The 23,376-nt window shown below is 37.4% G+C and overlaps 1 protein-coding gene across 1 annotated transcript in view; it reads right to left on the bottom strand.

Annotated features, from left to right (window-relative positions):
• The window catches only part of CEMIP2 (cell migration inducing hyaluronidase 2), a 75,746-nt gene that overhangs the window by 7,411 nt on the left and 44,959 nt on the right, over positions 1-23,376 (bottom strand). The window contains exons 13-21 of the mRNA XM_043890717.1: positions 22,187-22,318; positions 20,473-20,508; positions 19,583-19,738; positions 16,924-17,101; positions 14,459-14,674; positions 10,056-10,264; positions 6,427-6,609; positions 3,963-4,182; positions 210-308 (exon numbers count right to left, since the gene is read on the bottom strand). Coding sequence (XP_043746652.1) covers positions 210-308; positions 3,963-4,182; positions 6,427-6,609; positions 10,056-10,264; positions 14,459-14,674; positions 16,924-17,101; positions 19,583-19,738; positions 20,473-20,508; positions 22,187-22,318 — 1,429 coding nt within the window. The remainder of the gene's footprint in view (positions 1-209; positions 309-3,962; positions 4,183-6,426; positions 6,610-10,055; positions 10,265-14,458; positions 14,675-16,923; positions 17,102-19,582; positions 19,739-20,472; positions 20,509-22,186; positions 22,319-23,376) is intronic.

Consider the following 23,376-nt stretch of genomic DNA (forward strand, 5'->3'; position numbering starts at 1 on the left):
TAATCAATAAACTTAACTGAGAAAAATTTTCAATAAATTTATTTAAAAATACATATGTTTAGGAGTATTTATGCCTCTGTTGTATAGCTCACTACCAATAATAAAAATGTGATTAGAAACAAGTGAATGTTGTCAGATATAATTCATGTTACAAGGATAGAATGAAAAAGTGAGAAGCTGAGGCACTGTACACAGCAGATGGTACTCACAGAAATAACAGACACGTCTCCACGCTGAGTCTCTGCTTGACTGGGTGACCGGAATTGCACAGGGAGGTAGTTTGTATGAGGATCACTTGTAAACACCGCCTACAGGGGGAAGAAGTTCCATATCTATGTCAACCTTCCAAAAAGACCCTTCAAAATAAACTCAACTATATCAAAGCCAGTGAATGGTTTTTTGTTTTTTTTTCTCTGAACTTTCTGTACATATTTCATGACCTGGAATTTTATTTTTTGATATAAGCTTTAATAGGAAAATAGTACATTCCTCATTTTCTAGAGCAATCCCAGTTTCAAGTCATTGCAATCTTGTTAATAAGATCAGCTCTCTAAATGACTATATAAATATGCTTTATATCTAAATCTTTGTAAACATTTCATGCAAAGAAGTCACAAATCTTTTCGAAGGCTCTTTTCAGACCAGTTATCCTCAACTGTGATTCAGTCACTCCAGAACTGAGGAAAGAAGTATAGATGACAAGGATGACTCTGTTTAAAAACTTTTAGGGGCCTTGTACACCACCAATTTTATTTAAATTCCTCTATCTGACCTGCAAAATGTTCCACAAATAGAACCACTATTCTATTCTATTTCCCACTATTCTATCCACATTCAACATGCAGGGCAGTTCCCTCAGTTTTCCACTCTTCTGCCACTTGCCTTTTCAGATGCTGTTCCTTCCCCAAGAACGCCCTTCCATTTTCCCTTCTACTTCAAACCACTTCCACCCTCAAAATCCCACCATCTACTTCCTCCCTAAAGGCTATCTTCTCAATCAAAAGCACTCAACTCTTCACACAATTTAACACTTGAAAGTATATGTACTGAAGAATTCCCTGGAAGTCCAGTGGGTAGGACTTAGCACTTTTACTACCATGGACTGAGTTCAATTTCTAGTCAGGGAACTAAGATCCCACAAGCCATGTGGTGTGGTCAAAAAAAATATACATATATATATATATTTATATACACACACACACATATATATATGTATATTCTTATAAATTAATGCCAACAAGAACCAATAATCATGGTAAGAGCAGATAATCATGATGTTAAGCATCCAGAAGCTGAATATTTGTTTCAAGTCTCAGGTCTGAAGTCAAAAATTCTTGTGAATTTTCCTACTTATCTCTAATTTACGTGTTTTTGACATGAAAACAAAAATTCTCCTCAAATTTCCAAGTAAAAGTAGTGTCCACAGACGTTTCAAATACTTTTCAACTGCCAGGTCAGTAGTCAATACATTTTTAAGAAATGAATTCTGATCAATGTTTTAAGCCCCAAAATAGAGAATGCTAAACATCAATACATGGAACCATTTAACAAGACAGGCCTAGAATAGTTTTGAAGATGATTAAATTATCCTTACAAATTCTAGTATTTCTTATAATAAGTATAAATTATTTGAAGTCTTCTCAGTAACGAAGGACTTTCTTAACAAATTCAACTTGACAATTAGGCTGGAAAATTTACTTCTCCACAAAGATTATTTGACAATTTCATTTAACAGTCAAAACATTACATAGGACAGGCAAAGGTTCATATAAGCTTATTTATGTACCTGGTTTGTTTTTTGGTCTGTTGGTTAGTTTAGTTGAACTGGAGTATTGAGGTGACTCAAGGGTATAAGAGACCAAGACTGTGATAGTGAGTTGTCATCAGAAAAATAATCATCATATATCACAACAGGAAGCATAAATCCCCCTTCCTTTCCCTGTTCTTACTGCCACCAATGGACAGAAACAAGAAAAATTAGAAATAAGAAATAAAAAGAAATATTTAGAGGTTTTCTCAATCTTATTACAGTATGCATTTCTGTGGCAGTAAGAACTTTTTTTAAGAATCCTCCAGGCCTGTGAAACTAAAATGTGAACACTTATCAGAATCACCTGTAGGGCCTGTTGAAGCAAAGACTGTAAGCCCCACTCCTGAAGTTTCTGACTGGAGAGAACTGGGTGGGACCCAAGAGTTAGAATTTTTTCACAAGTTCCCAGATGAAGCTGATGCTGCTGGTCTGGGGACCACAAGTTGAGAACCATTCCTCTTGACCCATATTTGTTTATATACAGGTTAAATATTAATTAGGGCAATATTGATTCTGTACTTCTTTTTCTCCTGGAATCAGTGTGACTTCCTATGGGATTTTCCATGCCTGATTTTAGCTCATACTTTGGATCCACTTCCACTGCCATGTTTTCTCAAGATCTAGAAGACTGTCTCATTAAGAATATGTCACAGGAAGCATTTCACTTCTAGCCAAAGTCAGTTTGTACTTTTAATTATCAGTAAACATAATAGCATATGCTTCAAATTAACGGTTTTTCATCTTAAAGGAAACAATTTTCATGAGTGCCTTTTCTGAAGACAAATTTCACACTGCCAAGAAAACAGATTATATTTCCACATCACTGACATGTATACATAATAGTGATAATGTAATGGAATCACAGCTGAGAAAGAAAAGATGACAACCAATAAATCGACAATGACCCAGGGCAAACTGATGTGTAAATAAATTTTGACTGATTTTATTATAAATTTGGACTGGTTTGCTTCTTATGATGATCAAATTCTAGAGTGGGCCAAAATTCAGAAGAAACCATTCAATATTTATAAACTGGCAGCAAACATTATCAAAAAATTTACAAACAAAAAATGCTGGAGAAGGTGTGGAAAAAAGGGAATCCTCTTGCATTGTTGTGCTGTGCTTAGCCACTCAGTCATGTCCGACTCTTTGCAACCCCATGGACTATAGCCCGCCAGGCTTCTCTGTCCATGGGGATTCTCCAGGCAAGAAGACTGGAGTGGGTTGCCATGCCTTCCTCCAGGGGATCTTCCCAATCCAGGGATCAAATCAATGCAGGAGGAAGTTTTAAGATTTGAGCCACAAAGGAAGCTCTGGTGCTTGCACTGCTGGTGAGAATGTAAATTGATACAGCCACTATGGAGAACAGTATGCAGGTTCCTTACAAAACTAGAAAGAAAACTACCACATGACCCAGCAATTCCGCTACTGGGCATATACCCTGAGGAAACCATAACTGAAAAAGACTCAGGTACCACAATGTTCATTGCGGCACTATTTATAGTAACTAGGACACGGAAGCAACCTACATGTCCACTGACATGAATGGATAAAGGAGCTGTGGTACATATACACAATGGAATATTAGTCATAAAAAGGAATGCATTTGAGTCAGTTCTACAGCCTATTATACAGAACGAAGTCAGAAAGAGAAAAACAAATATTGTATATTAACGCATATATATGGAATCTGGAAAGATGGTATTGATGAATCCATCTGCAGAGCAACAACAGAGATGCAGACATAGAAGACAGATTTGTGGACACTGTGGGGGAAGGAGGACAGATAGACAGTAGGATGGCAACATAAATTACCATACATAAGATAGACAGCCAGTGGGAATTTGCTACATAATGTAGGTAGCGCAAATCAGGTGCTCTGTGACAACCTAGAGGCGTGAGAATGGGGTGGAAGGTGGCAGGGAGCTTCGGGAGGAAGGAGACATGTGTATACCTACGGCTGATTCGCGCTGATGTATGGCAGAAACCAACACAATACTGTAAAACAATTATCCTCCAATTAAAAATAAACTTAAAAAAATAAAATAAAAGGGCAGCACAGATGTTTCAGGGAGAAAAAAAATATGCTGACCGCACAGAACCTTTTGACTTTTTCTCTTGGACCAAAGCTCACTTTTATTCCTTGTTTTACCTGATGGGTTCCACAGCCTTGACAGAGTCCCTTGAGCATGGATGGCATCGACTTGAGGGCTGATGGCTTTCTGTAATACTGGGGATACGCTTTGGCCATGCAGTTACTGATGTCTTTTGAGTCTGTTGCTGCCTGGATCTTGACTCGTTCGCATCCCTGAGATGAACAGTAACTGTGACCATCCCTGTGGCTTTTGGCTTTAAGATACAGAAACAGCAACCTGTACAAAACAGACCAGTCCAAAGGGTATTAGATTTTGACTTTCAAAAACTTACAAAAGTTCCTCAAATTAACTCATGGCCAGCGGGGATATTCCTCCAATAAAGTAATTTTTTTCTTAAAAGAAAAATAACTTATAAGTAATAAAGTTGTTTCTCTTTCCTTTCTGTCCTCATAGGGTTCTAAGTCAAACACAATACCACTTTAGAAAATATCATGAGAATCTGATTCAGTCATTAAGGACAGTATCAAAGTAAATTTCTGCTTTGAATAACCTCAATAGGAAATTTGGGAAGATGGAATTTGGCTTGGCTCAAAAACTCCTTGGAAAACTTAATACTTATGTTGAGTTTAGGATTTGGTAAATTAGGGTGGTTTATTCTTTCTTTCTTTTTCTTTTAGTTTATACATTATTTTGTTTTAAGGCACAAAACTGGAATGATAAAAACAGCAACTTTGAGACTTGTTTGTTTAAGGCCAAGACACAGTCTCAAATCAATTCCTGCGATGTATACTAAGAGCAGATGGGCCTGGAGTCCTTCTGTCTATACTTTGGCCAAAATCAAGTGAAATGATCAGTCCCACCCATTCTGAATTCTCCTCCAAAATGAATGGAAAAGCAACTTCCAGGCAGCAGTCCAATGTCTTGTCAGCAAACCTAGGCCTTCTAAACCAAAGGAAGTCAAGATTCCAAAAATGACTTGATCAACTGTGATTGATTACTGGAGTTCACGAGTTCACATTTTAAAATGAAGTCAACAAACAATACAAAGTTGAGATTATGAGGTGAAAATCAGCCACTGTTCCAACATCTAGTAATTTTAACATATACATAAGGAATGACAGGGATCTAATTAGGCAGGTGCCTTTTGATATATAATTAAAATCATCAAAATGAACAGAATTAAAAAGAATTTGAACCTTGAAGGCTGAAAGGTTCTAGAAATACCCAGATGAACAATATTTCCTGTCATTGTGCATATCAATCATTAATTTGTGATCACCAGACTGTCCTTAAAAATGTGGGCCTTACATTTATTTTTGCAGAAAATCAACTGGGAATGTGTCTGTTCTGTCATCTATAGAATAAAAGTCCAACTAGGTTTTTAAAGGTTAATTAGAAGCTAATCACACTGGCTGCTGCACCAGACCTGGAGGGCAAATGAGTTGCTTCTTACCCAAAGGCTAACAAGGAAATCAAGTGACCAACCTCATTTCCCCACTGTCAGTCCTGCCACCCTTCTCTTTAGTCCAAAATGTTGTCTCTCCCCAAACATGCCATGCCATGTTTTTCATGCCTCCATGCATTTATCCACACTATTCTTGGAACACTTACTTGTCTCCTCCTACTCACTCCTCAAGAGTTAGCCACAGTGTCACCCTCGTGGGTTGTCACTGACCACCTAAGGCTGAACTCATGGATTATCTTAAAAGGCACTTACAGCATTCACTATAGGACTTACAGCATTTAAACCTTTCACCCTCTAATCACTTGCTTTACATGCCCACATCCTTCAATGGACAGTGAATTTGCAGAAGAAATGCGTCTTATTTACACAAGTATCTTTATAGTACATAGACAATGGCGTGGAGTAGAAATGTCAGCTTAAAGAATGGATATTGGAGGAGCATGCTACTTTCTGGAAGAGTGCAGGAGATCAAGCCTACCATAACCCAAAGGCTGAGAGACTGTAACTGGATAAAAGCAGACAAAGCCAACAGGACCCCAGGTGAACAGGATTAGAATTAAAAAGTGGAAAGATGCAGCCTAGAGAAAGTTGAAAGCAAATATGCCATGGTTACACAGTGTTTTTTATTGTTTTTTTTTTTTTTAAACCCAAGGTCAACTTGAGAGATAGCCTTAAAGGAAGAGAAAAATGAGCTTTCGTTAAAATATGAACTATATCATAAGGAAATAATCATCTTTAGAGTTGTTATGGAAAACATTATTTTAATTTTCAATTGGGCCTACTGGTTCTTTATTGACAAGGATAATTTCTCTCTCTAAATTGCCTTAATAGGTATACGGCAAACATCTCACTCGATTCCTACTGCCAACTGTAATTATGAGTCATTCTAGTTCTCCTTAAACCTCTAATGGTGATGAGCAGAGAATTACCCACATCAGCTGCTTTTCTAACTAGCCGTCACATCACAGCCTATTCTTAGTTACACTGAACAACTAGTAATTTCACCATTAAGGAAAAACAGCAAAAATGTTCGTTCACTGGTTGCCCTGAATTACCCCGTGCTGGAGTCAAAATAGAATTTCCTCTCAGACTGCTTCTTCTGCAATTCCTCCAACGAATGCACAGGCTCATACTCCTCCATTTTGGATAACGAGCCATTATGCCGCTGTAAAAAGCCAAAGGTAACCTGAAAACTTGTGTTTGATGGATAGCAGAGACCAACTCGAATCCAGTCATTCCTATAAAGGAGAGACAATAAAAACACAAGTCCACATTTTAGCCAACATCTTTTGAGTATTACAGCAAATGTAAATTTTAGCCATGATCTTCCCCTCCTTAAATTTCTACTGTGTAGGGAGCCACGAACAATGAAAGCCCTGAACCCTAACACACTTAAGTTATCCACTTTTCCATGTTACCCAGATTTCTCTCATCGTATATTTACAACAATGATATGGCTTACAAAAATCTTGTTTGCAACAAGACTTCAGAGAATGTGAACAGACTTTGGATAAAATGTATCAGATACTGTAAGCAGATAATAAAATTAAATGAGACTGTTGGGAATGGGTAGACTAAGACGGAATAAACACTAATAGTCTGATTGTGGAAATGTACACTGCTAAAAGTTTTCCAAAGGATTTTTTTACTCATAAATATATTTTTATCTTTTATAATAAGACTAGGATAAATTCCTAGTGGAAAATTGCCAGTTGCTGTTATTGTTGTTGTTCAGTCACTAAGTTGTATCCGTAACCCACCAAGCTCCTCAGTCCGTGGGATTTTGCAGGCAAGAAAACTGGAGTGGGTTGCCATTTCCTTCTCCAGAGGATCTTCCCAACCCAGGGATCAAACCCACATTTCCTGCTTGGCAGGCAGATTCTTTCCCACTGAGCCACCAGGGAAGCCCTAAAATTGCTAGAGATAAAGGTATATGCATTTTTTAAGTCTTTGATAATATTACCAAATTGCAATAGTGTTTTTTCTTACCTAATGTTCTTGGATATAAAATTAATACTCTTTGAAAACCATTAAAAATATTTCTCCTTTTTTTATCATTTGCTTTTTTCTGACGTTCCTTAAATTGTGGTAAAATACAAAATCTGCCATGTTAGACATTTTTAACTTTACAGTTTAGTGGCATTACATACATTCACAAGGTTGAACAACCATCACCACTCTTCATTTCCAGAACTTTTTAATCATTCTAAAGAATTCTAAAACAATATGTAACGAGGGTTTAAAACTGTTCACACAAATTTCATCCAGTAATCCCACTAAAGAATTAGAAACACAGACCAAAAATAAATAATAAAAGTGTTCTATTCAGTATCATTTGTAATACCAAAATGGGAGGAGGGACAGGAGAAAAACAATCTAAATGTTCATGGGGGAATGGAATAGTTAAATACATTTTGGTATAAGATATGCTCAGAGAACCTTTGAGGGTGGAGAGAGACCAGAACCCTATACACATTTACAATGCCTTACTTTGATTAGAAGAATTACAGGTTATTGTAATTTTCTCTTTGTTTTTCTGCATTTTCTTAGTTTGTGCAATAAGTATAGATTTATAACTTTTAAACTGTTATTTTCTTTTTTTTTTTAACTGTTATTTTCAAAAGTGCTATTATGACAAAATCCATGATCTCTCTATAATTATCTTAAACATGGGGAAAAAAACTTACCATCTCCTCCTCTTGCCTCTGCCCGTGATACAATTTTTACAAACTTTTAGATGATTAAACAAGGAAAGTCTGACTGAATTTCAAGCCCATATGGAGTTTTGAAACTTCTGACTCAGCCCTTTTTTCACTTTAAAATGTTTTTTACTTGCTCAGTATTTATTCAAAAAATTATGCCTGGTATGTACAGAACGCTGTTTACCTTTTGACTGTAATATCTCACCCTCAGGTTCACAACCTACCAGCTATAACTTTTTGGACTGCTGATCACTCTTTGGCATGTCTCCCCCACCCTCTCTGACAATCATTTGTTCTTTCATTGACTTCTAGGTCACTCACAGACGGGAGTGATATGATCAGACTGACTTTTAAAATGAACTACACCCTGAACACAATGTGGGCCACGGATTGGAAGTCGGGGGAGGCGGGGAGACCGAATAGGAGGCTGCTGCAGGGATCTAGGTGAGATGATAATGACTTAGTCATAAGCAGTGAGGGTGGCAAGAGTGAAGACATTTGAACAATATTAAGGAGACAGGACCAACCGGGCTTGGCCACTAATAGGATGGAGAAATGAGAGAAAAGAAAGAGCCAAAGATGAGTCCTGAGTTTGTTTTCTTTTTTTGACTTGGTTGACTCAGTATGTGAAGGTGCCCTTTGGCAGCAACAAGTATTACAGGAAAACAGTAACGGTTCAGTTTAGAGCATATGCCAGAGGCCTAACATCTCAGAATAAGAGCATCTACCATGTGTTCAGCCATTCTTGAAAGTGGCCTACTTAGAGGCGAATTCCTATATGATCTATGTCCATCTCTGTTCATTTCAGTTAGTACTTTGAGAGAGTTCTGACAAGTCAAGGTTTATGACCAATCAAGTGAACAAACCATTTCAATTTTTCAGGGACATATCTGAGCAGTTTCATGGAGTCCCATGGTTTAACCACCGCACATATCTAGATAGTCCCAGCTCTGGTTTCTAGTTTCATCTCTGTCACTTCCCTGACCTAGGCTCCCACGGCAATCAATACATCAGTCTTTGAGCAGAACTAGACCTTTTTGGACTCTGCTGCTTTTGTAACAAAATGATCACTTACTGTCACTTCCTCAGTGCAGCCTGGCCCAACTCCCTTATGCAGAATAATTGCTCTTATCCTTTGTCCATTAAAAAACACTACTGGCTTATTTACTTAAATTTTGTTCTACCTCTATACTGTGAGCTCCTAAAGGACAAGTATTTCTCTCGGTCATCCTTATATCAACTGGCACACAGTAAACATGTAAGTAAATTAATGTAAAAACAGAGGTCTTGATTAAAAGTAATATTATGAGAGCAGACAATTGAGAAGTCAAGAGGGAACAGAAAGATGATTTCACATACAGGCAGAGGTGCAAAATACCTGGCATTCACGCCACAATTTTCCACTCCGTGCCCACTGCTGACATGAATAATCAATCATACCACTCTCTTCGTCAAGTCTAAACTTGGCCTCAAAAACCTTTTTACTTTCTAGGTAACCAAGTGCTCAGCTGGAACACCAGATAAAAATGTCTTCCCATCCCAGCTACGGAGAATTAAAGTATTCAGCATACAGTATTAAAACCTACTGTTGGGGAATTCTCCGCCAGGTCAGTGGTTAAGATTGGCGCTCTCACTGCTGAGGGCCCAAGTTCGGTCCCTGGCCGTGGAACTAAGATCCCACATTTCCACACACAAGCCATATGGCACAGCAAAAAAAAAAAAAAAAAAATCCTACTGTTAAATGGCTTTCTGCACACAATACCTTGGCCATAGAGAAAAATACATGCTTTTAAAAGGACAGGATTCAAGCTATATAATCCCTTAATTCCACCAATATAACATATATAGCCTTCCACAGGGGGAACGGAACAGAGTACATAAAGACAGCATTCTTTACTTGCTACAAAGGAGATAGGTGGTTATTTTTCTCTACTAAATTACTACTTGCTCAACTATTTGAAATAACAGTAACAGAAGCATACTTGTTGAAGTTTATGAGGTATAGAAAAGCAGTCTTGGGTGCTGGCCCATTCCAGTGGATGGTGTAGCCCTTCTCCAGCATGATCACAGGCTGGTACTGCGAGAAAGCTGCCTTCTGGTTAATTCCTCGGAGCACCATAGGGTAGTCTGGATACTCATCTCGTGTGATGGTCATAGTCAGATTCGGAGTGCTCCATGTCTGCACATAGATCTTCAAGAAATAATTAAGAATTAAAGAAAAGAGAATGAAAATTTAAATAGCTAAGAAAAACATTTCTAGCAAAAGTCAAGTGTCTCTACTTTCAAAAGAGAGATTCTACGATCTGTGCCAGACAAAAATGAGTAGCAGCCAACTTCATCCTAAGCTCCACTTACAATGAAGCCTACTTAAACTGAAACGGTAAAAACAGACTATGTGTTCTGCTAGCCAAGATCTTCATCATCTCTTCCACAACAGGCCAGCTTATTCATCAGAATATAAAACCTCTGTGGTTTACATAGCGTGTCAAAGAAATCCCTCAATCTGAAGTACACACATATAAAAAATTAGTAAATTAATGTGAAAACTGATACCCTCTAGTTAAATCTGAAAGGTTTTCCTCTGAAATAAGAGGTGGAAATTTAAAATATCTTAGAGCTTTGGCTTTCGATTTTCCATGACCTGCATCAGCCCAAGAAGTCATTTTTCACCCATTAAAAAAAAAAAGTTATAAAGCGTTCTGCAAAAACTGGAAAAACATATTAAACTGAGGCAAATTTGAAAGCCCTGAGTTTATTCCAGTGGCATTTGGGCCCCATGCTACACCAAAACAAAATCTTCCCCAAATGCATTCTCCAAGGAACAAACCTCAGAACAATTTCCTAAAACAAGTCAGCATCCTGTAACAGAATTCCCCAGAAGTACCAAAACATCTGCAGAATGCTGCATTTAATCCACACAACTTCTCTGTTTTCTGTCTCTCTATACCACAGTTTTGCCCATAGTGATTCCTGAATTATAAATTCTTTGAGCCACAAAGTCTGAACTCTCATTTGTGTTTGACTATTTCTATACAACTTTTCCCTACTGACACCATGTAAAGATTAAAATACAGATAGGAAATATATAGTTTGAGACTGATTGTCTTCATTTAAATATATGTGTTTAATATATTATATTTACTTATTGTTTATTTAAATGTTTATATGTGACCTGTACTTCATTACATTGGGTTGACCAAAAAGTTCTTCCAGGGTTTTTTTCATTACATCGCAACAGAAAAACCCAAATGAACTTTTTGGCCAACCCAATAAGAGGTTATATAAAGGTTACATATAAAATATAATAGAATACACACCCCACCCCAAACACATATCTAAAACCTGCCTTCGTCTAAATCTAAGGATTTGAGGTGGCACATGCTCCTTATGAGGGCTTCCCTGGTAGCTCAGCTGGTAAAGAATTCACCTGCAATGCAGGAGACCCTGGTTCAATTTCTGGGTCGGGAAGATCCCCTGGAGAAGGGATAGACTACCCACTCCAGTATTCTTGGGCTTCCCTGGTGGCTCAGTCAGTAAAGAATCTGCCTGCAATGTGGGAGACCCAGGTTCGATCCCTGGGTTGGGAAGCTCTCCTGGAGGAGGGCATGGCAACCCACTCCAGTCTTCTTGCCTGGAGAATCCCCATGGACAGAGGTGCCTGGCGGGCTACAGTCCATGGGGTCACAAAGAGTCAGACACAGCTGAGCAGTAAGCACAGGACAGCACAGCATGCTCCTTATGATACCACCCTTCTTCTTGAGTACCTTTATCCTTGGGTCAGCAAAAAGCAGACATGCCATTAAAAATATTTACAAATAGCTAAATAATGATTATCCTATCTTGAGATCCAGTTGTTTCTAATTTTTGCTAAAAACGTACAGTACTATTTATCATCCAAGGAACAACAAATGGCTGTAGATCTGGGCTCCCAGCCCAAATTTCAAATCCTCGGGAGAAAATTTCTATCTTACCATTCCCAGAGCCTCATGGGCAGGATTAAACAAACAACAACAACCAAAAAAAAAAAAAATAGAATTACTACTTTGCTTTGTAAGACAGAAGTATCAGTTTCACATTCTCAAGTATATCAAATCCAGATTACAGAGACATTTAAAATAAAATATAAAGTCTTCATTAGTGAGTACATACCACATTAAGAAAGACAAACAGATATATGTACCTTTGAATACATATGGCTAGCAATTTAACTAAAACTGTAGCTATCAAAGAATTTAAAAGCTTCTTATTTTTGTTTTATTTTAATTCTCGAATTTCTACATCTTCTTAGGCATTAATGAGCCTACTTAATTTTAGAGGGCAATTCTGGTTAAGAATAAAATGAATGAAAAAATAAATCACATTTTTAACCACATTCTTTTCTTCTTTATTTTTTACTATAATTAATTCTCCATCCTTTCCTGGTCCTTCCTGGAACTCAGGCAAGTATGATTTCTCTTGCTCCCATGGGGATGAGAAATCCCACAACAAAGAAGCTAGTATCCATTAAAATAAGCCAGAAAAATCTCTCTAATCCTTACCCTCTTAAGCCCTTCGTCTTGTCTATTGATGAGAATCTTTTTGAAGCTGTTTTTTTTTTTTTTAATTTAAGAATCACAGCATTCTTTAACAATCATGATTCAAAGTCTGAAGAGTAATAAAGAAATCTGCTTCAAGAAGCTCCTACTACAGAAGGCTTATTAAATGGCAGAAACCATAAGACTCCAGGGACTCAAGAAATTGAAAAGCAGGAGCCACAAACACACACTTGATGGGTAAAGTAGCCAGAGTTCAGCAAACGTGCTCCATCACCAAACTGGTTGTTCCCCAGGAAAAACCCATCCTACAAATAAGAGAATTCAGCAGCACATGAGCAAGGGAGAGGCTTCTTTCTTGCCTTTGAGACTATCAGAGCCCAGCCTGCCTTGGAGGATACCTTGCTCTTCCTCTAATTCTCCTCTTCGTGTTCCCGTTATCCTTATCCTTTATTCTTTTATCTCCCTCAACATTTATTATTAAATACGACCATGTAATCATCTAAAATATGGAAACAAAATTCTGCTCTCTTCAAAATTCTGGGCAACTTGTACCTTCATTCTGCAATCTTCTATCCATTTTATTATTAAATACGACCATGTAATCATCTAAAATACGGAAACAAAATTCTGCTCTCTTCAAAATTCTGGGCAACTTGTACCTTCATTCTGCAATCTTCTATCCATCCAAAATATTACTATTAAAATCATCTTTGCAACTTAGAGCCCTGTTCTTCAAGTAATACTAATTGCAGCAAGCACTTCACTATGTGCCAGGCCATGGGTGAAATGTATCGTCAGGACTCATGCATTCTATCTTCACAACAGCCACATATGAAACAATCTAATATTATCCTCACGGTGCAGAGGCACAGAGCAGTTAATTAACTTACACATCTCGTATTTAAGAAAATAACAGGATTCAAAGCCATGTGGTCTAGTTCCAGCATCTATTTTCTGAACATAATACTTGTTCCTCTTAGATTTGTATTCCATCCTCTTATACTTGACATCCAGTTAACAAATGCACACTAGCTTAATGTTTTCAAAGAAGTGTTTCCCAATCTATAGCATCTCCTTCATATTTTCAGAGATATATAATGATTTGCAGAATTTCCTTGGATTCCTTCCTTGTCCACTCATTTTCAACTCCCAACTCTGTTTCTGAGAATATATTACTTTCCGTGTGACCTACTGATATTCTGCCTCACAAGTCAGATTCCCTAATTTAGTGATAAATAGAGATAATAACCCTGAAGGGATTCCCAGGTAGCACTTGTGGTAAAGAACCCACCTGCCAATACAGGAGCTGTAACAGACATGGGTTCAATCCCTGGGTTGGGAAGATCCCCTGGAGGAGAGAATGGCAACCCACTCCAATATTCTTTCCTGGAGAATCCCATGGACAGAGGAGCCTGATAAGCTACAGTCCACAGGCTCGCAAAGAGTTGGACACAACTGTAGCAACTTAGCACTCAGTAACCCTACAAGCAAAGAATGAAACGCCTTCTCAGGGGGCACGGCGTACCACAGCCAGAAAACCTGGCCTAAGGCTCAGGAAATATGGTTTCTCACCCCAACCATCTCCCAGCCATATTTAACCAAGTGCAAATTAATCCTACTTCTCTTGGGCTCACTTTTCCACTTTTAAATCAGTTTGTAGTGGGGGAACTTTAAATAAAATTCTATGAGTCTATGATTTCTAATGAAATTTTTCTTTTTTTTACCACTTTAAAAAAAAATCATGCTTTGAGAAGTATCCATCAGCCCGAAGACCTAAAAAGTACTCCTCACAGAAACAGTGCTGTCAGGAGCTGGGGGGAAATCAGGTATCACAAGGCATTCTGGCCTACCTGGGCGTAGCTCCCACTGCACACCACTGCATTCCATTTGGTGACGTTTATACAGCTTGGATGGCGGATCAGGTAGTTGTCCATTCTTCCCACATAAGCATCCTTGTATCCTGTCACAGAGCCATCAATGTCGTGGAATATGGAGTTCTTATCACCATCGAGCTCACAGTCTTCAAACCACGGGCCAGGCTTTCCAAAGAATACATTAAGAGAGACCTGAGAGTGGTGAAAAACAAGAACATCCTACCGTGAGGGCTCCGGCCATGTTACCCGGCGTCCCCGGCAAGAACCCAACTTCACACTCATTACAACTCATTACAATTCCTTTAAGACTATGCAGTTCTGAGCCACAGCACCGTTGTCAAGCAACATTTTTGATTAATTATGACATGAACGGGGGGAAAAAAAAATTTCCTGAAGCCTTAGTTCAGGCAGTAAGCATTCAACTTCATCTTTGATGTTTTCCCTTTTTTCAACTTAAAAACAATTACCTGTTCCCCAGATAAAACGGATTCATGGTAACAGAAACCAGAATAGTTGTGGAAAGAGGAACTATGCAGTCGTATGTATTTGTTAAAACTTAAAAACTTTTCACTTAAGATCTCTGCATCTCCCTGTATGCAAATTATATCTCAATTAAATTAAAATATATTACAAGTTCGATCTCCTGAGCTAATCATTTCATTTTATTTCAAATGTTTTAGTTAACTTGTGAATGACTCCTGCCACCAAAAAATAAGTACAGTTCCAAACTGAAACAGTATAAATGTTGTCTTGGTATGGTTGCCTGACCACTGGATTCATTAGAACCTGTTGAAATGTGTCTGGTTTTTTTTTTCTTCTCTCCTCAACACAGACTAAGTCCAGCTTAGTAATCTTCATGTTGGGTAACATTAATTCAATGTCTTTATCAAACACATCATACATAGCTAGCTACAAAGCAGGCTACAGGTTACATGATTTAGAATCTTTGGGTGCGTGCTAAGTTGCTTCAGTTGTGTCTGACTCTTTGCGACCCTATGGACTATAGCCCTCCAGGCTAATGTTATTCAAATCATGCAGATACACCTTACAATGCTTTTATGCATTCATTGCCCTGGCAAGTGTTAAAAGCAACTGAACATCTAAATGATAAGCAACTCAATGGAAAGTCAGTGATGTGTGGGACAAATGGTTCCAAGTTCTTAGTTCTAGACTCTTTTCTCTCTTCACTTATACCTCCCACGGTTAAATCTTAAAGTCTTGGACACAATTGTTCATCTTTTTAGGAAGAACAAATTTGCGGAACATACCCTTCACAAATGGTTCCAAAGCATCAGCCCCTTAGAAAATTCTAGGCTGATGAAACACCGGCCTTAAACAGCATGGATTCTCTTAGGCTGCGAGAACTCTAACTCTGCAACAAATGTAACATCTAAAAACTGTTTTTTCAATATGACCATGTCAGTGATCACTAAACTCTATGGCTGGAGAGAACATACAGGGTGTAAGTGAGCTGCCAACCTCCACAATGGAGAGGCAATCCAAGACCCACCCGGTTTACATGCAACCCTGTCCACAGTGTAGCTCTTCCTCTTCCCCTGGAGTTAGGCAGTCTAGAAGAGAACCAGTCAATCAATTTGCACCTGTGCCTCTGTTTCATGCCTCGGCTATTCACAAAAACCAGTTACAGACTTTGGTAAACTAACCCAAGTTCTCTTTTAAACTGGGGAACAACAGAGTTTGCCTATGGACATGAACGACAAAACCATGAGTCACTTTACAATTGTGGCGCCTGGAAGCAGAAAGCAAGATGGTCTGAGACTCAATCTCTACATCACTGTCATCTTAGAAGTGGCAAGATGAAGAGGCTGGGGGTATATAATCAGAATGGCCCATGTATTGATGGTAAGGAGGGTACTGGTGAGACTACTGAGAAAATGATTTCTGGGGCCTACTGTATTGTAAACAATTATTTCTAAGTCTTTTTTGCAATCTTCATAGAAATATTCCAATTGTTTATATCAGAAATAACCCAATTTGTTTCCTATCACCCCAGTATTTCTCTTCTTTCCCAATCTTTTGTTCTCCAGCTCCCCAGGCCTTAGAATAGGCCTTAGAAAAGTAAAATACCAGGTAAAACCCAAATCTCTTTATGGATTATTATACTGAATTCCCCAAAATCATATGTCCTCTTATTCCTATGAAATTCTACAATTCCCACCACTTTATCATCACATTAAGTCATTTTCCCTTTATGGATATCACCAAAATATCAAAAATACTCTAGGTCACATGGGACTTCGGTTCTCACCCTAAACTCAGCAGGACAGAGTACCTGAAATCAGGAGTTACTCTTGCATAGAGTAACCTCTCAATCCTAAAACTCAGTGCAAATCCTATCTTTGTGTTTCTTTCTCTGGAAACGTGCCACCCCTCCTCTTGGTACCATAGTCACTGTATAGGAACCATAAGAACATACTTACATGTGGACCAAACCTCACGAGGGAGATGTTATTTCTGGGGGTTATCTGCCAGGAATTCTTCATGAGGAAGCCAATAGCACTGGTATATCTATCTAAAGTTGGCACATATTTTTTGAAAGTGCACCTGGTGAGATGAATGGGCCCATCATAGATCTGAAAGCCTCTAATTGGAAATGTCCTGTTGAAATACAAAATTTTGTTTAATGCGTATGGGCCCATCTGTTTAACAGCATTTCACTTACATATCTGTTTCATAAATACTGTTAAATAACCCATATATAATAAGTACAATTCTAGGATACAGTGCTAATGAAGCAAGATCTCCAATCTAATGAAACCTATACTGCAGTGAGAAAGGCAAACAAAAAAACACAATGGGTAATTTCAGATAAGAGCATGAGAAAAGGAAAGATATAGTAATAGACTTGAGTAGGACAGACATGCTATTTTGGATACAGTGAAGGCCTCTCCAAGAAGTGACTCTGCTTCCTTGAATCAACGCCATTAAGATCTTTTCTTTGATAACTCATACCATTTAGTTTTAGTTCCGAAATCTCTAGCACAAGAAGACAAATCTGTGCTTAATGAGAGAGACCTCCTTTCAAGCCCCTAAATGACAATAAAAAGGAGAAATGATATACCTAAAAGTACAAAAGTATAAGTCTGCAAGGCTTACTATAGCTGGATTGAGAAATTCATTTTATTCATTTTACTCCTTTCTGTCCAAACATAAGCTCCTTACCTTACTAATCATATGTTATTAACCATAATTAATGTACAAAACCCATAATATTCTTGATCTCTTAGGTTTTTCCCCTATTAAGTTTTTTAATGGCATTGCAGAGGACTTCTATAGCAACTAATTAGTTTACAACTTGGCAGTGTTTCACAATAAAAAATCATATATACTAGCAAGAAAGTCAAAATAATCTGGTTAAAAATCTATGCCTATCTTTGTGTAGCCAAGAATATATTGCAAAATGGTCCTCTGCCACAGAAAAGGCTGCAAAGATACAGTAAAATGAAAATTAGGCCCATTGACCAACCAGCAATCTTTGTTTCAAAAATTCCTCCCTAGCACAGAAGCAACAGCATTTTGAAATAAAATTGGAGGCCAATGTAAAATAAAAATAATGAAATTGAATTGCCCACCCTTTTACTGCAGCCCATACCCAACTAATACAGCTTTTTTTTTCCTTTAATTTACATAATAGAAGAGGCAGCTTTGCCTTAATTGCGAAGAGCAGAGCACTGAAGCCAAACTGACAGGTTTTGAGTTCCACGTGAGCTACTTTTAGTAAGTTACTCATTTATAAAGCAGGACGATGACAACACCTACCTCACCAGGCTTACAAGGATTAAATGAATAATAAAATATTCAGAACAGGGCCTGATACATAATAAACATTTAGTAAATGTTAACTATTAAAAATCCATGAAGTTCCTCTCCTAGTGGCTTCCATGGTCTGACTAAAAAGAAGTTCTACACATAGTGTAGCATGTAGTAAAGACATTTAGTATTTCCCAAGAATAAGCACAGGGGAGACAGGCCAAGGATAGGCTGCCCTTTGCTGAAGTTACTTAAGCCCTTTGGCCAATATTCACTACCTGTCCCCCGAAGTCACCTGTCTGATTGCCTTACCCCGCTAACCTGTCCTAGCCCAATATCCAGACACAGTGGATAGCTTTAAGGGGACTGATGCTTAATGAAATCTGACATTAGCTCTGATGTAAGGATTTTAGAACACTAATTTTTCTCTACCTGGTTTTCTTACAAGTAAAATGACAACAACTCTAAACTGTGTCTCAGAGCTGAGGTACACATTAATTAGGTAATAGTTTCCCAAAAGTTCTGAAGAATCCTTATAGTGCTAAGTACTATTTTAATGACTGTGATTATTTTGACAGAAAACATGCCAAAAGTCTACCCCATACCCTTTCAACATCTGAAACATTGTTAATTATAAAGCTAGTTAGGTTCTGAGTTAGCTTTGGCATCTATCAACTCATTTTCTAGGACTCTTTTCAGTAAGTAATTTCTTTTTTCCAGTGGCTATTTCTTAAAACCAACATCACCATATTAAGGAAAAACTGATTTGATGTCCGTAGTTTATGGTTTGGTGACTTTCTGTGGCTCAAGAAAGGAAAAAAAAAAACACTACCAGCTTACATAAGACCTTATCCAAGAAGGATAAACAGGATAGTTTCCTTCATTATAAAACTGATGTGGTTGTGTAGTTGCTATGTCATGTCCGACTCTTGTGACCCTGTGGACTGTAGCCGGTCAGGCTTCTCTGTCCACGGAATTTCCCAGGAAGGAATACTGGAGTGGGTAGCTATTCCCTTCTTCAGGGGATCTTCCTGATCCAGGGATCAAACCCAGGACTCTCACATTGCAGGTGGCTTCTTTACCACTGAGGGAAGCCCCATAAAACTGATAATAACATCTATATATAATGTTTAATAGTTAATGCTCCAGAATCCCAGAGGATAATACATAGAAATAGCAATAATAACATGAGTCATTTTAATAATAGTAAATATGGTGGGAAAAGTGTCACAGTGGGAATCCATTCAGGATCATTATGGAAACTTCTGTAAGGGTTAGAGCTTCATTTATTGTTTAAAGGTAACATTCCTCTGATAAAACAATGCTCACCTGTTCCTAGGTAATGTCCGAGGCTTCAGGTCTATCCCTCCAGTGCCTACATACTTGTTCTGACCACCCTGAAAGCCGTAATTCCTGCTCTCCCCAACAAAGAGAGATTCAGATACCTCTTGGCTGGAACCTTCATCACTTGGGAAGCTTCCATCACTGTTAAAAATAAGAATAATCATTAATCACACAGAAAGGCAAGCTATAACTTTAAAAACCTAAAAATTTTCAACGTGCCAGCAGCTTCTTAAATACATATTAGTGAGTCATCAAAAGGTGCCTCTAAATTGTGAGTATACCTCTTATAAATTAATATGTGGTTTGCAAATTAGACAAACAAATGAGATTTAATTTAGCAGCAACAACTAATTATTTTAGTCTCAAGCAACAATATTGCAAAGGAGGAGACTAAACTTGCTCTAAACACAACAATGAGATGAGAAACATGTTTAAGATGGGCATGAGAGTAACTGTTATCTGGGGAAAAATATGTAACATAAAAAGTTCAATTCTTAAGGACCGCTGCGAAACGAGACCAACTTTTAAGAAACAAAACACTTAATTTGCTTCCAACTTTTACTCCCTTCCTCTTTATTCCACTACTTCTTAAGATCTTTAATCGAAAGCTCAAGGGTTTTCTTCTAAGCAAAAAATATGATGGGCCTACCCTTCTGTGCAATTCCAGCTAGAGCAACCTCCTACTTTGGTGTGAATTCAATTAATCAATAAAAATGTATTTTTGGCCCTCTAGTGGCATCAAGAAGCGAGTGCTATTTTTTTAATGTTAATAAATGATACAGCATTCCTGTGCTATCAAAAAAAAAAAAAATCAAGGTTATTTTACCTTACAACTTTAAAATAAACATATAAATATTTTTTAAATAATCACAAACCTGGCAAAGGTCAGTCCTATTCCATTGTCTGCAAATCTAAAGAGAATGAAGGAACATTTTAATTTATCACATCATGTAAGAAGTATTTAATTGTCATAACATTCAAGAAGTTCCAACAATATTTACTCTCCAAGACCACACAAAAATTTCACTTTCCAATAACTAAAAGCATAGTCTCCACAGTAAAGGAACCTGTTTGAATCTCAGCTTTGCCAATTACTAGCTGTGTGACCTTGGGCAAATCACCTGTGTGTGCCTCAGTTTTCTCACCTAAAGGTTGAAATGACACTATAAGCTTCCTCGTAGGGTATCTGAAAGCATTAAAATGCTAATTCATTTCAACTACTTAGAACGGCATCTGGCACAGAGTAAAGAGCACATGAAAAGTGAAAGTGTTAGTCACTCAGTCGTGTCCCACTCTTTGCAACCTCATGGACTGTAGCCCTCCAGGCTCCTCTGTCCATGGAATTTTCCAGGCAAGAGTACTGAAGTGGGTAGCCATCCCTTTCTCCAGGGGATCTTCCCAATCCAGGGATCAAACCCGGGTCTCCTGCATTATAGGCAGATTCTTTACCGTCTGAGCCACCAGGGAAGCCCAAAGAGAATATGTGTTAAAAACCTATATTTACAATTTTTATCATTAGTTTGGCTCCCATATCTATGTGTTCTACATCCACAGATTCAACCAACTGTGGATAAGAAATATTTTTTTAAATTCCAGAAAACTCCAAAAAGCAAAACTTTGTCCAGTGCTGGCAATTATTTACATAGCATTTACAGTGTATTTACAACTATTTAGGTAGCATTTACAGTCTTGAGTATAAGTACTCTAGAGATGATTTATGGTATACAGAAGGATGTATATAGGTTATACTGAATACTGAATACTGCAAATACTGAATACTATAACATTTTATATAAGGATCTTGAGCGTCAAGATTTTAGTACCCATTGGGGTCCTGAAACTGATCCCCCATGAATACCAATTTTTAAATTTACCAATTTAAATTTACCAATTAAATTAAATACCAATTTAAAAATACTAGTTTTTATCAATTAGATTATAGCATTCTCTTCAAAACTTTTCAATATTAATTCCAAATTATTTCTACAGATTTTATACAGTGTCAGTTTTTTTCATGATAAAAACCAAGCAACTAACATCAGTATCAGCCAGAAAAAAACATTTTTCTAAACTCCTGAACACCAAATCTTAGCTCGACATACCTCAGGCTTCTCCTAAAAGTATACAAATGGAAAAGAAGTGAGAGGCTTACTGCCTCAAGTCATGTTAAAACATAAGTCAACAGACTTATTAAGGTGGAATTCAACTTTTGTTTTGAATGGCAGTGGAAGAGCATCATGAAACAGTTTCCAAGAGGAAGGAAAAAAGTGCAGGTAGTTTCGAAATCTTTATTTAGTTCTCTGACATAGACCATGTTTGTTATATAAAGTCCCAGTTTCTGTTTAATCTCATCAAAAAGCTCTCATGTCACCAGACAAGTTCAGTTCCAATAACAGCAGCAGAATGAGACGATTCCAAACATTTGCAGTCGGTTAACATACTTCCTCAGAGCTTGTCCTGTCTATTAGTAATGATACTATGATTCCAGAAACCACCACTGTGCTTTTTGGTCTACTGAGTTTTTAAAAATAGCCTTAAAAAATAAATACGTCAGTGCCATCAGATAATAACTTCACAGAGAATACCCACGCTGAATTCTGAACAACAATGTCTCCTCCTCTAACCCAAGCTCCATTGTCATTGTTTTTAAAGGCAATGAGCCTGTCAATCAAAGCAGCAACACGTGGCTTCTCAGGGTCTGCATCCTGATGAGGCCGAAACCTTAGGGTTGGGAGAAAAAAAAAAAAGAGACTTTTAAAGAGTAATGAAAAGGCAATGGGAATCAGCTATTTAAAATTATAAAAAAAATAAAATAAAATTATAAGCTTAAGTGTCAAAAAGCAAGATTCAAGTTTGACCAAAACAAGACAAAAACACCAAGACACAACTTAATATCTGCATTTAAAATACTGAAAAAAAAAAAAATCACAAATTTGCAGAGAACTGATTTCATATTTCAGTTTGTTTTTCATCAATTTATCTTATAGAGTGGACATTACAGAACATTCCAAGCACTAAAAGCATTTCAAAAATAAAGAAAAACCTCAAACTAAGAAATACAGCATGTTTTCACAAATTCTTAAGTTACATGATATTAAAATAAACTTACTGAGTAAATTAATCATATATTTCAACATACATATCTGTGAACCAGAGTATTATTTGAGTTGTATGCTGGTGAAATGTTTCAGATATAGAGCAAAATCTGGGTTCAATATCTTTAAAATGCCTAAATTTAAAAGAGCTTATATTTATAGAATATTACTCAGCCATAAAAAATGAAATTTTGCCATCTGTGATGTGGATGGACCTAGAAGGTATTCTGCTTAGTGAAATAAGTCAGACAAAGAAAGACAAATAAATGCTCCACATTATCACTTTTCTTCTTTTTTTAATTTATTTACTTATTTATTTATTCACATTATCACTTATATGTGTAACCTAAAAAAATGAAACAAATATATGTAACAAAAAAGAAACAAATTCACAGATACAGAGAACAAAGGAGTAGTTATCAGAGTAGTTACCAGTGTGCAGAGAAGGGAAGAGGGAGCAGATAGTGGTATTAAGAGATATAAACTACTATGTATAAAATAAACAGGGCTTCCCATGTGGTGCTAGTGGTAAAGAACCCGCATGCCAAGGCAGGTGACATAAGCAACACAGGTTCAATCCCTGGGTGGGGAAGAGCCTCTGGAGGAGGAAATGGCAACCCAAGCAACAAGGATATATATACCATACAGCACAGGGAAATGAAGCCATTATTTCATAATAACTTT

The sequence above is a fragment of the Cervus elaphus genome, chromosome 29 (assembly GCF_910594005.1).
Source record: "Cervus elaphus chromosome 29, mCerEla1.1, whole genome shotgun sequence".
NCBI classification, from domain to species: Eukaryota; Metazoa; Chordata; class Mammalia; order Artiodactyla; family Cervidae; genus Cervus; species Cervus elaphus.